This window comes from Ammospiza caudacuta, chromosome 4 (assembly GCF_027887145.1).
Source record: "Ammospiza caudacuta isolate bAmmCau1 chromosome 4, bAmmCau1.pri, whole genome shotgun sequence".
NCBI lineage: Eukaryota > Metazoa > Chordata > Aves > Passeriformes > Passerellidae > Ammospiza > Ammospiza caudacuta.
In genome coordinates this window covers 34,866,353-34,881,999 of record NC_080596.1, presented here as the reverse complement: position 1 = coordinate 34,881,999, position 15,647 = coordinate 34,866,353, and the positions used below count along the sequence as shown (strand labels likewise).

Genomic DNA, 15,647 nt, shown 5'->3' with positions numbered 1-15,647 from the left:
CATGCAACTGCAGCTCCTTTACAGCGCAGGGATGATGAAATGCAGCTATTCTCAGCTTTCCCTGCAGCTGCCCAGTGAAGGTGTCACCCTGTACCCCTCTGCACCTGGACAGGTAACCAGAACCCTTGGCCAGTCCCAGTATTTGCCCTGTGGACTAAAGGTCACCTCTAGACCATCCCAGATAGTGAACAATGCAGGGAGTGCTGGGAGAACACATGCTTGTTTGTCTGAGTTTTCATATTATTGTGATCTGATCCAGCTCCAACCTAATCCTTGGGAAATTCCAAAAAAAGGAGATTCACACTGTAAATGTACTTTGTATGGCACTGGCAGAGATTTCCCAGCTTTTCCAGAGTCACTTGCTGACAAATACAACCCCAGGCTGATTATTGCCTGAAGAAGGCAAACTAATCCACAGGCACAGGGTGAGAGGAACAGCTAATTGGAATGGCAGTGGCTGGAAATTCCTGGGTTCCTAATGCAGCTTCAGCTGGGGGGTCAGTCTGTAACATCCCAGCAACCATAACACATCACTGTGGCTGGCATTTATTTCTTTCCAAAGCATTTGCCCACTGTTCCTATCAGTGACCTAAAAGCTTTTGTTCAAAAATTGTATCTAGATCTCCCTTACATTTACTAAAACCCTATCATTCCTGAGCTGTAGCTAATTAAATCCTAGACAGTAAGGATTTTCCAGGGTTTTAAAAATTAAATTCTGTTCCCCTCTCAGCTGTCTGTCCCTTCCTAATGAGACAGGGACTGCAAACATTTCAGTGAATGCATGGGAAATTCCTCTATGAAAATACTCATGCCTGAGATATTAAAGACTGACCAGTTTGATCCAAGACACAAGGAATCGTTAAGGCCTTTCCTTACCAGGGTGTACAGGGCTTGGAAATCCCATCCAAACAGTGGGTGAGGCCCCTGGTGGGCTTTGGCTGGTCACACCCATTGGCATTACATGAGGAGCGGCAGCCCCAAGCAAAGGCTCATTTTTTCAGTGATAAAAGGATGCACTTTGAAAGAGCTGAGACACAAGGAGACATGAGCAGGGGCACGCTGGAAAGCCGAGGAGGAGCTCACAACAAACAGAAACCAGCGCTAGACACAGACCACCCTGGCAGCCCCTCGGATGCCAGCTTTGGCCTCTGAGCTGTCAGCTAAACATTCCATGTGCATGAAGCCTTCCTTTCTGCCATTCCCCCGGCCATCAGCACGGAACAAACCTCAGCACACCGCAGAGCAGCTCTTTGGGAAGCGCTGCTGCAGAGCGGGGCGTGGGCCAGCGCCAGTTCTCATTCATTTCATTCACAAACCTTGGATTTATTCGATGCAATTTTCTGGCACAGTGTCAAATACGGCACAAAATTACATTAGTGTCATAAGAGGAAAGGATTAGTGGACAGACTTCTTTGAAGAATTGTGTTGGCACTTGTCTTTTTGTAAAAATGCCAGCAGCTTCCCCACTCTCCAGGAATAGCCCATTTTCTCCTGGTCAATGAGGGAAATCACTGCTCAGTGAGGGTCTAAGCCAAAGCCTTTTGGAGTCTGTGGGAATCTTTCCACTGATTTCCATGGGCTTGAATCAGCTCTGAGCTGCAGATGTCAGCTGTGCTGACATCTTCCTCCTGTCCTTCCACACCTCCACAGGGTCATTTATTAGGTGGAGTGCAAGACTTTTCTCCTGTATTTTTTCCTAAAGTCTCAGTTATAGCAATTTGCTGCCAAACCAAGAACAACTCTGTAGCTATGGCATAAGTGCAAGTATTCAGGATGTCTGGGTTTAATTCCTGGTCTTGCCACTGAGGTGTTTAAAGGAGTTGATTAGAACTAGATCTGTCTGAAAACACAGCCCTGGCCCCGGGAGGCCCATGCAGCCCAGCACCTTCTCGCTCCCAGCATCTCCCCCAGGTCTCAGCATTCAGGCAAGAGGGCCCAGGGCCAGGGATGTACCAAGAGAATTACCAAATAACCCAAGTGATGCAGGGAATCTTTAGGGAAGCGTGAAAACAAACATGCAGATTATGGTCATAGCCAAGGATAAGCTTAATAATTCCTTTTTGTACAGTTTTTTAGCACAACAGGAAAAGGAGGATGTTTTCTATCCCCACTCCTTTATTTGACTTTTTAGTTTGAGGTTCTTTGAGAAGGAAAAGAATTGCAGGCACTGCTAAGCCTGAGGCAGACACAAACCACTACCACTGAAAGCAGAAAATCAACCACCTTGAATAATGATCTTCACTACAATATTGTGTACACCACATAAATAATACTTGAACAGGCTTCTTGCAGTCACTGGTGTCAGAATGACTGGATAAATGCTAAGAGCACACATGTGCATCCCGGAGCAAGCAGCTTTGTTGTAAATCACAGCTAGTTTGAGATTTATGCTTTGTCCAGTCTCACAGGCTCTGCAAACACAAGTGTCACCATCACATCCCAATCTGTGCTGGCCTGAGCCCTGAAAACAACACCCTGGAAGAGATCTGCAGGGCCCTTGCACATTGGTATGGGCAGAGCAAGGGCCTAAAACCCTGTTAATTCTCTGCAGAACATTTTTCACTGCTGTTCCACCAGCAAATATTAATAGAGCTTTGCATTAATTAACCCGGCCTGAGGCTGATTCCCTCTGCAGGGCACTGTCCCCTGAACAAGAAGGACTGCACAGGCAGTCAGAGCGGGAGGATCTGCCTAGCAGGACAGCGACAGCCAAGGTGGGTGCCTGGCATGGGTGTGGTGTCTCCCTGCTCTGCATCCCCCTCCTGACAGCAGGGAGCAGACAGGAGGGCTTGTCCTTTGCCAGGAGATAGATGGGCACTGCCGTGGAGATGCTGTTTGCAGCCCCAGGAGCTGTAATTCCGGCTGGGCAGCTGCTGAGAGCTTGCTTGAGGGATGAGGATAGCCAGAGGTGAGGCTGCCCAGCTCTCCTTATGTCACTGGGCTGAGCTGGGCATCTCAGGCTGCCCTGTGACATTGTGTAACCTGGGGTGCTGTGAGGATAAACCAGCAGCATTAACCCCTCTGGCTCCTTGCTGCCTGTCGCAGCCCAGTTCAGCTTTGTTGGTGCTTCTCTGTATTTTTGTGTCTGTGATGTGCTGTTGGCTGTTTCTGTAGTGGAGGGGGGTTTCCTCTTAGGTTCTGATTTAAGACAAAGGGAAGAATATCAGGAAAAGTCTACAAATAGCTGTAGAAGTTGTAAGAAGAGTTCCTTGCTTTAATCTCAGTTTCAGAAGCATCACTGTGTGAGCACCTGTGTTTCTAGGATGGCTTTTAATTCTGTCACTGGTTACAAATACTCCTGTTCATCCCAAATGATTTAAAAATGAGAATTTAATCTTCATCCTCTCTTCCAGAACAACACTGGATTTAGAGGTAACAAAATACTAAAAATTACCAAACCTGTTAACATTTGGGGATTGGATCCTCTGGGACTCAGGCCATCTATTACTGTGGCAGCAAATCAGGTGTGCTGAGGAGCGGCCTGTGGGAGGCCTTGGCCGGGCCGTGTTTGTGCCGCAAAGGCCGTGTGGGACCTGTCCCCTGTGGCCGGGCCCCCTTGGTGGCACAGCCCCGTGTGCCACCACACCTGGCTGCCCTGATTGCCGCTGTTAGGGACAGGCTGCATGTCCAGCCATGTAAACAGTGTGATGCTCCCGCAGCCATTCCTGCCCACTGACCTATGCTAAAGCCTATTTTTGGCAACTGCTCCAGGCCACTGTAGGGGCTGTAAAGCACACAAGGCCCTGCCTGTGGTTTGAGCCTTATCTTCAGCTGATGAAGGCATGCACAACACAATTAGATCAGACTGATAGAACTGAAAAGGGTCTTTTTGCAATTGCATCCAACTCTGCTTGGATGCAGTTGGAGAGGAAGCAACAGAAAAAAAACCAGGTTGGAAATAATGTATTTCACAACAAACCAGCTAAGTCTTACTTCTTTTGTAGCTGTATCCTTCAAACAGCTTTTTCTCCACCTGGTTAAAGATCAACTGAGTATCAAAACCTCTGTAAGGCAGTTTGCTGAGGACAGTAGGCCAGCCTTGTGCTACAAAATCCAGCAAACTGGTCTCTCCAGTTTCCTATTGTGATTCACACCGACTGCTCCAAATGGGCAAACCCTGAGCAAAGCAACCTCCCCAGCGCCAGCCTGTGAATTCCTCAGGCCTGATGAAACTGGTTGTTGTCATGCCCATGGTGAGAGACATTTGTCGCCAGCAGTGATTGAGGCACGCTGAGTCACTCCCTGGGCTGCAGAGCAGCTCCTGCTCCAGCTGCTTCTGGCCTCAGCACGATGGAGTGAGCATCAGCAAGGCCCCTCAGAGCACACCAGCTGCAGGCCTGAGGTGTACAGGAATGAACACACATATCTGAGTCGATTGTCCTGGAAATGAATGGGCAAAACCAGTGAGGAATGGGCAGAGAGGCAGGATCTGGCTTTGGGAACAGCCTTTGAAACAAGGGAGGTGTGAGCAGCTGTGCTAAAGAAGCAGAGAAAATGGAACATTTGAAAACTGTCACTGAGGGCCTCTGAGCTGGGGACAAGACAAACAAAATGCAGCTAGAGAGCATCTGTGAAAACTATTCAGCATTTATCTCCCAAATAAAGATCCTCTTAGGGAACAGGCACAGGATTTACTTAACACTGGGGCTCATTAGGGCATTCTCTGCCTCTGCCCTGCTACAAGTCTGTGAGCAAGGAAGCAGAAAGTGTATAAATTCACAGCTTCATGTCTCTCCTCCCGCAAGTTCCTCCCTGGGAACAGCAGGACATTTGCACAGGAGTGAGAGGCAGAGTGTGGTCCTCATGTACTAAATACTCTGGTGCTGGTCATGTGAGACAGATAATTTTTCTTACTGTTACTTATTGTAGCCGTTTATCTTGCCCTGAATTTTCCCTAATTTTGCCTTCACATTCCCTTCTTTCAAACTATTCCCACCTGGTCCCTCCATTACACTGATCAATCAAACCTGAGTTGATGAAGACTGATGATGACACATCAGTTGTGACATTCCAAGGGAAGTACCACATCATTGCATCAGCCTGCAGATCTGCAAGGTGTTGTAACATCTACTTTTGCTTAGTAACACATGGAGAGGCTCACCCTTTAAGTACGAAAAGCTTACCTTTGTCCTGAAATAAAAACCAAGATTAAACAGCAATCTGAGTATGCTGTGTGGACTATGCCACAATACATATGATTTAAAAATGTGTGCTTTCTGTCTGGTATGATGGTTGGTGTGAGCACCACACAGTTACAGAGAACTTCTCAGGTTTTCCTTTGGAAAACAAACAGCTAAACCCTCAAAAACATGCTGACCTGGAATGTGCTCTGCAGAGAGCCAGAAGCACATATACCAAGCAGACTTTGCTGTTGTTGGTATATGACTTGTAAGGAGTAAAGTCCATGTCTGTGGAAGTTTGTGTCACCCCATAAGACAGAGTTTCTGTGACTACTGAGAGCACTGAAAAATTTAGGTTACAAACAGGTCAGGGAGTATTCAAACTACTGGTATTTGCAGCAAGCAACCCTAATCCAGTTCAATTCAATCATTATGGCAAGTTTACAAGCATCATCACCACACGAATTTCAAAAATACTTTATTTTCAGATGATGTAGTACTGCAGATCTCCAGCCAACCATTTTATGTCTTCTTACCTTCTAGAACTGGAGAGGAAATCTCTTCTTCTACCCTGGCCAGTGTGCTGAGTCTGGCCACTTGTGGTGATGGAGTGAATTCAGAGAAACTTGTGACTCACTGCCGAGGGAGCAGTCAGGACCTCACATTTCCTGATTTTTGCTGCTTTCATGCCAGCACTGCAGGGTGAGCTGAGACCGGGTCAAATTACCTGAAGGCTGGGCTCTTACTTCTTAATTGCAATTTTCCAGTTCTAAACGTATGGATTATCACTGAGCTTTAAATATGCACAATGGATTCAAAGTACCTTGGCAAGGGGATGGTATGCAAATCTAATACCTCTAAAAGTAAATGTCCTTGATCCTTCTATTGGTGATGAATGAAGCCATGAAAGACTCCCAACCAAATTTTTTCATGTTCACTATAGTAATTCAATCCAGAAAAGAATCAAAACCCTTTGCATTTCTTTAAAGAGGGAAAAATAGGTGGAAAGGTATTGGGAAAAAAAAAAAAGCAGAGAAACTATTGCATTGCAAAACAAACAGGTTCTGTTTCCACAGTTTTGCTAAGGTAGCTTGAATTAAACATTTGGATTACAATCTACATAGGCTTAAAGTAAAAACCAAATCCAAAAGGTATTTTTGGAAAACACTCAAATTGCAATGAGCTTCTTTTGCAAATCCTCTCCCAATGGGCGCACAAACCATGTAATAGTTCTGTACATGAATATTCAAAATTTGCTGTAAGATGTTTTAGTTAAACAACCAAAGAGAGTCAGCAAAAGCACAAAGTACAGCCCAGAGAGCAGGAGGGTGCTGTGCTGATCTTCACCCAGACTTCTTTTTGCCCAAGTGTGGAGCTTGAGGACAGAGCTCTCCATAAAGTGATACCAGCTATCACTTAACTAGCACAGAAAGAAACTGGCCATGGCCACAGCAAAAGACATAGGTAGCATTTCTGTTAAGGTTTTAAAAAAAACAACACAAATTCCAGACCCAAACATCTTGGATTCAAAATCCTCTATCACTTACCTGCAGAACACCAAACAGCTCCAAATCTTGATGAGGCCAGTGGAAATCTTTGTGCTGCCACAGCAACAGTGACAGCGTGCAGCAAATGAGGCAAGAGCTATGTACAGAGCTGTCACCCTTTGGCAGGGAGCCCCAGGGACATGGGAGGAAGATGGGACTGCCTGTACATCACTGAACAGGGATCCTGGAATGTCATGTGCACATTGCAGGAGTTCCCTCCACATGGCAGGGGAGCAGTGCAAGAGAAATGGGTGTTTCACGTGCTTGGACTTGTCAGTGACAAAGGAGCCCTAGAAATGTTGGTGAAAGAACAAGCATTTGCCTGTGGGCTCATGCCTGTGCTCTCAAAACAAGGCTTGTGCTCAGATTAGGCCAAGCCATAGGGCTCCAGCTGGAGTAGTGAGGGGCATGGCTGTGTGGCCTGTGGGGCAGGAGGAGGGCAGGGAATGACTGTGGCTCTCGCCTACCTGCGGACGACAAGCTTCAGCTTCTTGTAGGAGCCTTTCACCAGGGAGATGGCCTCTCTCCTGGAGCTGCTCAGCTCCACCTCATTGATGTTCACCACTTCATCACCAGCCTGCAGCTTGGAAGGCAGGGAATCTGCCTTCCCTCCCTCTTCAATCTGCACAGGAGAGAAGGGAGAAAGTGAGATGTGCCTGACACAGTTTGGCTTTCACCTGCAGAGCTGAGAGTGTGCTTCTGTTCAAGAATTGATCTACCAGCCCCAAACTCTGCTCTTGGATTAAAAAAACCCTTTGCCAGCCAGCTCACTCAAAGGTCTGTGCTTGACACCCCTACATTTCTTATAGAAGTGAGTTGGAATCAGCAGCCAGATGAGCTCTGCCAAGAAGCACTGCTTAGAATAAGCCTGAAAAGTCTTTGGTATTTGGAAGCAGTGAACTCCAGCAACAGCCATGGAATGCCTCTTGATAAGAGCACCCAGGCACCAGCCCAAGGGCAAAGCCAGGATTAGAAGAGCTTGGATGTGATTTTGTTTGTTCAAGCTCCCCTTTGGGACCCAGATGCCTGATGAACAACAGCTTCTTTCTTACTGGCCAGCAGCAAAGCAGGAGCACTCAGGTGTAGGTAGTTAATGAAGTGCAGCATCTCTGTAGGGTTTTTCAGCTAGGGATATAAAGAAAGTAGATGATTATTTGAATTTTATGAGAAAGTAAGCAGTCTGATCCAGGCTATGGAGTGGCAAGGCTAGAAGCAGAGTCCCAGGGCACTTGCCTCTGCTTTGTACTGCCCATCATCTACACAGTGTAGTGACTCCCCATCTGTGTGCCAGTAGAAATACACAAGGCAGAGAAGAAAATCTGGCCCAGGACCTGGGAATTGCAGCCTTGTGCACTGATGCACTCTCCCTGCAAAGGCATATACTAGCATAGCAGAGGGCCAGGTTAGGCACTGCAAATGCTGAGTTCCAGGAGCCTCGGGAGTGCCAGCAGCTCCAAGTGCAACTGATAATTACTTTGGCCACAAAACCTGCCACCACAACACCTGCTTTTCAAAGCACCGTGCAGTCCCTGCTCAACAGAGGCTGTGACCTGTGTTAGCAGATGCCACAGGACCCACACGTTCCCTCCTGTGGAACATCTCCTGGCACAGCAGAAGTAGAAGCACTTCCTTCAGGCACTCACCTCCCCAGACATCCTGCTGACACAAAGAGATGTGGCTGCATTGGTTCTGCCTCAGATCCAGGCAGGAAGGGCAGCTGTGTGCAGGGGTGAGATTTCCAGGGCAGTGGAATTGCAGGCATGCTTCTGGAAGTTGCTTTTATTTCAAGTCAGGCCAAGCAGTGTGTAATTAAGCCATGCCCCAGACATGTAACTCAGCACATGCAGACGCGCTGCCCAGGTTTTTACCAGGGCATTAGTTTTGGTGTTCAATGGTGGTTTCTCACTGGCAAAGCTGGTCTGTTCCTCCTAACCAAGGAATTCCAGCCCAGGTACCTTCTAAAATGTAAAATCTGACTTCCCCAAACATCAGTCAAAAAAGTCTCCAAACCCCCTACAAAGGGAGGTAAAAATCATTGTCATTCATTTTACCAGGAAGTCATTCCACTGATGAATGAATTTTTTCTTTTCTTCTTAAGAATGAATAAAACCACAGGAATGAGCCTTCCCATAAAGAGCCTTGTATCACAATTACCAGGAAGGGTGAGAGATGAAACCCTTGCTGCCAGTATAAATAAATAACAAACGAAAAATGCAGTATTGCTGCAGTTTATTGCTGCTGTAAAGCAGAACAGGTGGGTATCATTTCAATGAAATACAATAGTGGGGTACTAGGGGTTAGATTAACTTGTGATATAGTCAACAGAAGGGATTTTATGTTTGGTTTTGCTTTATGTTACAGCATGTATACTGGAGAAAAGTGCTGCTTGGAAAAATATGTTTTGTAACAAATACCAGCTACTTCAAAGGCTGTGATACTCATCAGAAGCATTTGTATTCATTTGTGCCTGGAGGAACCCCAACCTTAAAATGTCAGCAGAATTATGATCTGTGATTTATCATCTAATAATTCCAATTGTAATTATATATTTGAGGTTTTTCACTTCACAGGAACACTTTTAAGGTTGTCTTTACAACTACAGGGGCCAGACCTTCCTTTTCCTCCTTTTGCAGTGAAAATGGATATTTGGATTCTTCCATTTTCACCTTTATAAAGAATGTGAAATCAAACACTTTCAGGGAAGACTAAACCCTGCAATACTTCTGATCATGCTGATAACGTTATTAACCGGTCTGAAAGAAATCTTTCTTCAAATCCTGATGCATTCCAGCTTATCCATACCCCAAGGGCTCTTAAACTGCAGCCTGCAAGGCCAAGCAGCCAGCCACAGTACCAGAGTAAAGGATGCCTTGAAGGAAAGTTTGTTAGCATGGGTAGAGTCATCTGCAAGTTACTCCAGAGGCTGGAAGTGAACTGCTTTGCTCCTGTGTGCTTAAACTGTCCATCAGCAAGACCTAAAACCAGACCCACATGCTGCCTTTGGAAGGTTTAGATGGCAGCTTCAAACCTGTATTACTTACGGACTTGGAGAGAATATAAATGGAGATGTGGACTGACATTTTACTGTTGACACTCTCATCTATTACAAACCTGTTAGCATCCTCATCTCTCATCTACCCAGCTGGGGTTACCTGCATACAAATCCCTGAAAGTTCCTGGAAGAAAACATTAACAACAGGCCTGTGACCTGGTACTACTGCTCAGAGGAGCAAAAAGGGCAAAAAGACTTACAAGGTTCCATCAAAAGTCCAAAGCAAAGCTCAGATGCTCCATGTCCATTCTTCATTTTTGCATGCCTCTGAAAATATTTGTGTTTAAGGAGTGGTTAAATTTCCTGGGGAGGATTGAGTGATTCAAACAAAACGAGCTGCACTATAAACACAAAGCTCTATCACAGTGTAACAATTATCAACAAAGCAAACAAACCTCACCATGCAGGTAACCTGGTTAAATGAACACCTGCTTTGCTGTAGGAGGGTGCACGGAGCCCAGGATGGGATGTGCTGGAGGCACAGAGCAGAGGATGGGAGATGTGTGCACGCCATGCAGCCACAGCAGCCAAACAACGCCACGTGGGGACCACCTCTGCCTGTGGCTCCCTGCTCTGACTCACCCTGGGCGCCAGATCTCCAGTGAGTGGAAGTGGGAAGGTGAGCTTTCCACTGTTCCCTAAATCCCCAGTGGATCTCAGTGCTGTCACTCAGCCAGGGCACAGCCAGCACTGCAGTCTGTTGTTTTCAGTGTGCAAGTGGAGCAGATACCGCATTGCCAAAACCACCCTCGGTAGTCACTTGTGTCAAAAATGTGATGGCCATAAGCTACAGGACCTCGAGCAAGGGGCCAATCAGTGGCCAGCAAGACCTCTTACAGTTTATTTAAGCTGAGAAAAACAAGGTGAAATGCAGCCAGCACACCTTGTGGGTGTAATGATAGTCACTCATCCGTCAGGAGCAGGAGGAGCCAGTGGGAGCCAGCCAGGGATTGGAGTTTTTTCGTTTTGGCTGAATTAGGCCCACTGCTCTGCCAAGTCAAGTTATGAAAGGTGACTCTGACAAGTATGGGGTAGAGGAATACCTGAAAATCAGTCTGGCTTTGAACCTTTGGGGCTGGATTCAATGGCTGGTGCTTACTACAGGTGCTGTGACCAGAGCCTAGGCAGTGCCAGGAGGGGAGAACAATCCCTTGCCCTTGAAATCAGCAGGAACATCTGTACAGCAAAACATGTCAATAGCATAAAGACTCTTGTTTTCCATGCCTCAGTTTCCCCCCGGGAATGGACACAATTGTTCTATCTCCTCTGTCCTGTCTAATTAATGTGTGAGTGCTCTGTGGGTGGTGATGATCCAGATCCTGGCTCTTATTCCAGATGTCTCTGCAAATCCCTAGCTCCCAGGCCCTGGCCCTGGGGAGAGTTCATGCCAATTAGAAACATGCAACAGCAAAGTATTACTTTCCTGATGAAGTTCCAGACAGGATGGTTCCCACTTCTTGTGAAACCCCATCAAACTTCTGTGATTGCAGCATGTTCCACACCTCCTCGTTTCTCCTGTTTATCACAAAGCCATCTAGCCAATTCTGTCAGGCTCTTTTGGAAGGAGAAGACAAGGAGCTCCCTGCCAAGCTGGCCTCTCCTAAAATGCACCCACTTGAAAAGGCCTCCAGAGTCTCCTTGGGCTGATGCAAACTCCAGTCCTGCCGTTGTCTTTTCTGCAGCAAAGCCTTCCATGCCCACTGCCCTCTGCTGAAAATCCCAAAGGCCACCCCTGGTCCTGCTTTGCATGAACATTCCAGACCATTTTCTTGCATTAGAGGAGGCTTCTTGTCACTCAATAGATCCTGCAGGAGACTTCAAACCCATGTGTTCCCCCTTTTTTTGGCTTACTGTAAAAGCAAGAAGTTGCTTAAGCAGATCACCAAGGATACATAAGACTTAGTACTGCTGCCTTTTGTTTGGCTCACTATGGTTACTGTAGGTTCAGAGAACACTGGCTAACTGATAGCCTTTCTTGGTTATTTTAAAGAAGTTTTCTTTATTTATCCCTCTCTTCCCTTTCTTCTAGGAGCTTTTGTAAAAACAAATTCTCTGCAGCTCTTAAGATGGATTATTCCATCTTTGTGTCCTTTCTATGGTGAATAGTACATGTGATTCTGAAACTGTAAACTTGCTTGAGTTTCTCAACAAAAAAGAGGAGCAATCAAGCAATGATGTGTGCACACTGATGTATGCAGTTGCACAGGTGAGAGCAGAGCCATGCAGCAGGTCAGGACAGTTCCTGGGGGACACCTGGAGATGCCCTGGAAAAAGCAGCAAGCCAGCATAGCAGGGTGCTGACAGAAGCAGCAGCAATTGCTATGACAAACTGCTGCCCTTTTTGTGTCAGGTATTATAATGATGGGAAGAGAAGCATCACATATGAACTGCTGGAGGTGGTTGTTCAGAATTCCTGAGCTGCTGAAGATTTTATAGGAACTGACAGGGGGAAAGAGGAAGCAATTTCCCCCCATGAAGGAATAGAGAGGGAGCATTCTCCGATGCAAGGAATCCCTGACTTTCCCAGGAACAGCATTACAGAAAAATGTTCTCTGCTTTAGAGCTCTTGTTTTCAAGTATTTCACTGGAACCATTTCCATTCTTTCCAGTAGTAAGATGTGTTTCCTTTGAATCTGGGGTTCATCTCTTCACAAGGTCATCAGCACCAGTGCAATGTGAGGGAAAGGGTGGAACCAGAAAATCTGACTGTATTCACTCCAAGTTCAACAGCCAAGATTTTAGTCACTTTTCAGAGCCCAGACTGGAGCTTCAAACTGGGAAGACTGGGATGTTTCATTTCCCTGTGCACTATGAGGTGTAGCAGAGCCACACCAGACCACCGGTGCATTGCACCCAGTGCAGAGCAGGGCACATATATTTTGGCTTGCTCAGAAAACTCACTGAGTTGCTGAATTGATGTGGGCTTTGTGTTGGAGATTTTTAATCCCCTGTGGAGTTCAGAGATGGTTCTCAAAACCCAAAAACAAAGTTGCAGAGCTGCTGAATGTCTCCAGAGGATATGCTGCTCCCCTCGTTCAACCTTAATGCCATGTCACAACTGGGGGGCAGTGACATGCAGCAGACAGAAATTCCTCCCCATTGTCCCCAACATCTGTGTCAGCGTGACAGAGCAGTTAAGACAATTCAATCAAGAAATAGTTAAGTCAAAGGTCTCCCCCTGGAGCCATGTCTCTGTTGGATTTCCCCATCCCTGATGCATCTGGAGAGAATTCAGCTATTGCCATTTACTCCAAACTAAGGAAAGAGTTTCCAAATTAGTTATTGTTTTATGCTGCTGCTGAGCAAGGAAGGCTTTTTTTCTCATAGTGTTCTGCATTGGTCTACAATAACATTTCTGCTCCCAAGTACAAAGCATAGTAGTGTTTATGCTAATTTATTCCAGGTGATCATACAAGGTTCATATTGAATGACTGCACCTTGAGAGGCCGAACTTGATTCAGTGGAAGAACAAGTTAAACTCCACAGTTTTGAAGGGTTAGCAGAGCTCTGAAACCTTTGCAATACTTTAAAGTAAATCTGTTCTTTAACACAGGCAGAAGAAGGCATTTTCTCCCCCACTCAGCCTGAACATGTTGATGAACACCCAGGATGTGAGTGCAAGTGGCACAGATGGTACAGTGACTGTGGGCACCAAAGCTGCAATCCAGCTGCAGATATGCCAGTGGGATCCGTGCAGGAGGGGTGCAAGTTACTGACAAGTGCTGAGGATTCAAGGTCATTCCCAGGACTGCCCTGCAGGCTCCAACACTTCCACACCTTTCCATTTCCTGTGTGATTGTTTCCTGTCCTGGGAGCAAGGTTAATCTCAGCAGCCAGCCCCTCAGCAAAAAGTGGCAAGAAGTGAATGGAAAACAGATTGCTGGCTTGGGCTCCAAGAGATAAGGAGCCATGCCTGGATGAGTTTGCGTCTGACTCCTCTTGGTGACTCTAAATTCCTAAGCCAGTGGAGGAAAGAAGGCTTAGCTCTTAAGATAATTTTCCACCTTCTTAAGCACAAAACTGCTAGGCTCCCACAGAGATTTCTACATTTAAAAGAGGAAGGGGCAGGGAAAATCAAGTCTTCTTTCAACTAATGCACAAAGAAAGATGGGCCTGTGATGCAGCTTGGATTCAGGCCTTCAAGAAGCATCCAGGATCTTTTCTGCAACTGGAGGCAAAGCAACAATACATTTTCTCCACCCCTCTTGGATTATACAAGACAAGGAACTAATCTGTGTTTGCTGTGGGCAACGCCTCGAGCTGTATAAGGTCCCACCTTCAAAGGCTTGGTACAAACACCTCATCATGGACAATTCCTGCCCCAAGCCCTGCAGCTTTGAGAAACAGAGGCATGGAAAACAGATGTGGAAAAGCTGTGATGATTGAGCAGAGAGGCAGCACCAAAGTCGGCTCTCAGCTACACATGGGCGACACATGGACTGAACCTCTGGGCAGGGAGAAGAGCAGCTGCAGGACAGGCAAAGACAGCTGGTTCTCAGCCAGCATAAATCCATCACCACAGCCTCCTCCCGCCTTTCCCTCCTGTTGCTTACAGCCCACTGGAAGTGGGCAAGGCAAGGAAGGACTGAGGCACACCTGGGTCAGCTACGGAACAGCGATGCCAGTGCAGGTGCAGAGCAGTTCTTGCCCTGTGAGGCACCACTTCGTCCTGTTCATCCTCTGCTTCCTGCTCCCAGTTCCAATCCCAGCCTGCAGAACACGCCCTGCCCGTGCTCCTGGCAATCAGAGAGCCCTACTCCTCTGCTCACTGTTTGGTTTTTGCAAACAATCCATTCCAAGCACGCCACAGAGAGCATAGCACCAGGTGACACAAATATTGGGGCCTGGAGCATGTTTACTTGATCCTGTTTGGTCTGCGGCGATTATCGGCCGGTATCAGCTCAAGGGGCTACAAGAACTCATTCTCTGTTCCTCTGTTATAGCTGATACAGCTCGCCCCTCTCCAGAGCACACAAAGCCAGTGGCTGCACATGGCTGAGAGTTAATATTTGCTTTGCAAGGGGAGAGTTAAAAATAGCTGTTTGCCAAAGAGTCTGCTGGAAAGGTCTTCTGCTCTGCCCCAAACACACCCAAGGATTTTTTTTTTTTCACCCTGCTTTGCCATCCTGCCCCCAACCTTACAGTCCTTCCTCACATTTCTCACAAGGTTTCAGCAATTAAAATCCAGTCCCTAGAACATTTTGACAGCAAGCCCATTTAGCCTAGGCAAGAGGCTGTCAAACTTGTGGCCACCCAGCACAGGAGACAGCACTGCCTCACAGCTGTGAGTCTGTGGCACTCAGTGCTCCTCACTCAGTGCCACACATTCCTCAAAAATGGACATGGGCCTGTGGAAGCAGCTGTAATTACTAAAACTGAGGTAAGGTGCTGTTCAGGGACTGCCTGAGCCCTATGAATCTTAGGATATACAGTCAGTGGCATTAGCTGTTCCCTAATCCTTCCCACAGGCACTTCCACAGAGCACACACACCATCCCCAAACAGCCCTTGTGGTTGCAGCCTATCCCTCAAACTGTGGGATGCTATGGACTACCATCCACTCACAAAAAGGTTAAAGGTGCAAGAATTGGCCCACCCCAAAATGCCCCCTTTGGGACTGAGTGAAATTGGATCAGTTTAGGCACATGTCATTATATTTTGCTGTTGGCTGATTATTTGTTGTGCACTGCACGGCCTTCTGTACCTTCTGTCCCCTCCCTCTGGCTGTCCTCACCATCTAGGAAAGCAGACCAGTTGGAGATGTGTCCTCAAAATTGTGTTTGTTCCCTACTCCAAGGACAACTTTCCAAGGTTTGGGAAGGCCAACCCTAGCATCACAGGAAGAGCCATAGAAGGAAATTCAGTCACTGCTTTAATCTCCTGGCTGTTCTAAAATCAAGGCACAAATGGCAATGTGCCCTTCTCTACA

General features: G+C 46.8%; 1 protein-coding gene across 1 annotated transcript in view; it reads right to left on the bottom strand.

Annotated features, from left to right (window-relative positions):
* SHROOM3 (shroom family member 3) overlaps positions 1–15,647 on the bottom strand; it is a 110,093-nt gene that overhangs the window by 70,935 nt on the left and 23,511 nt on the right. The window contains exon 2 of the mRNA XM_058803760.1: positions 7,135–7,289. Coding sequence (XP_058659743.1) covers positions 7,135–7,289 — 155 coding nt within the window. The remainder of the gene's footprint in view (positions 1–7,134; positions 7,290–15,647) is intronic.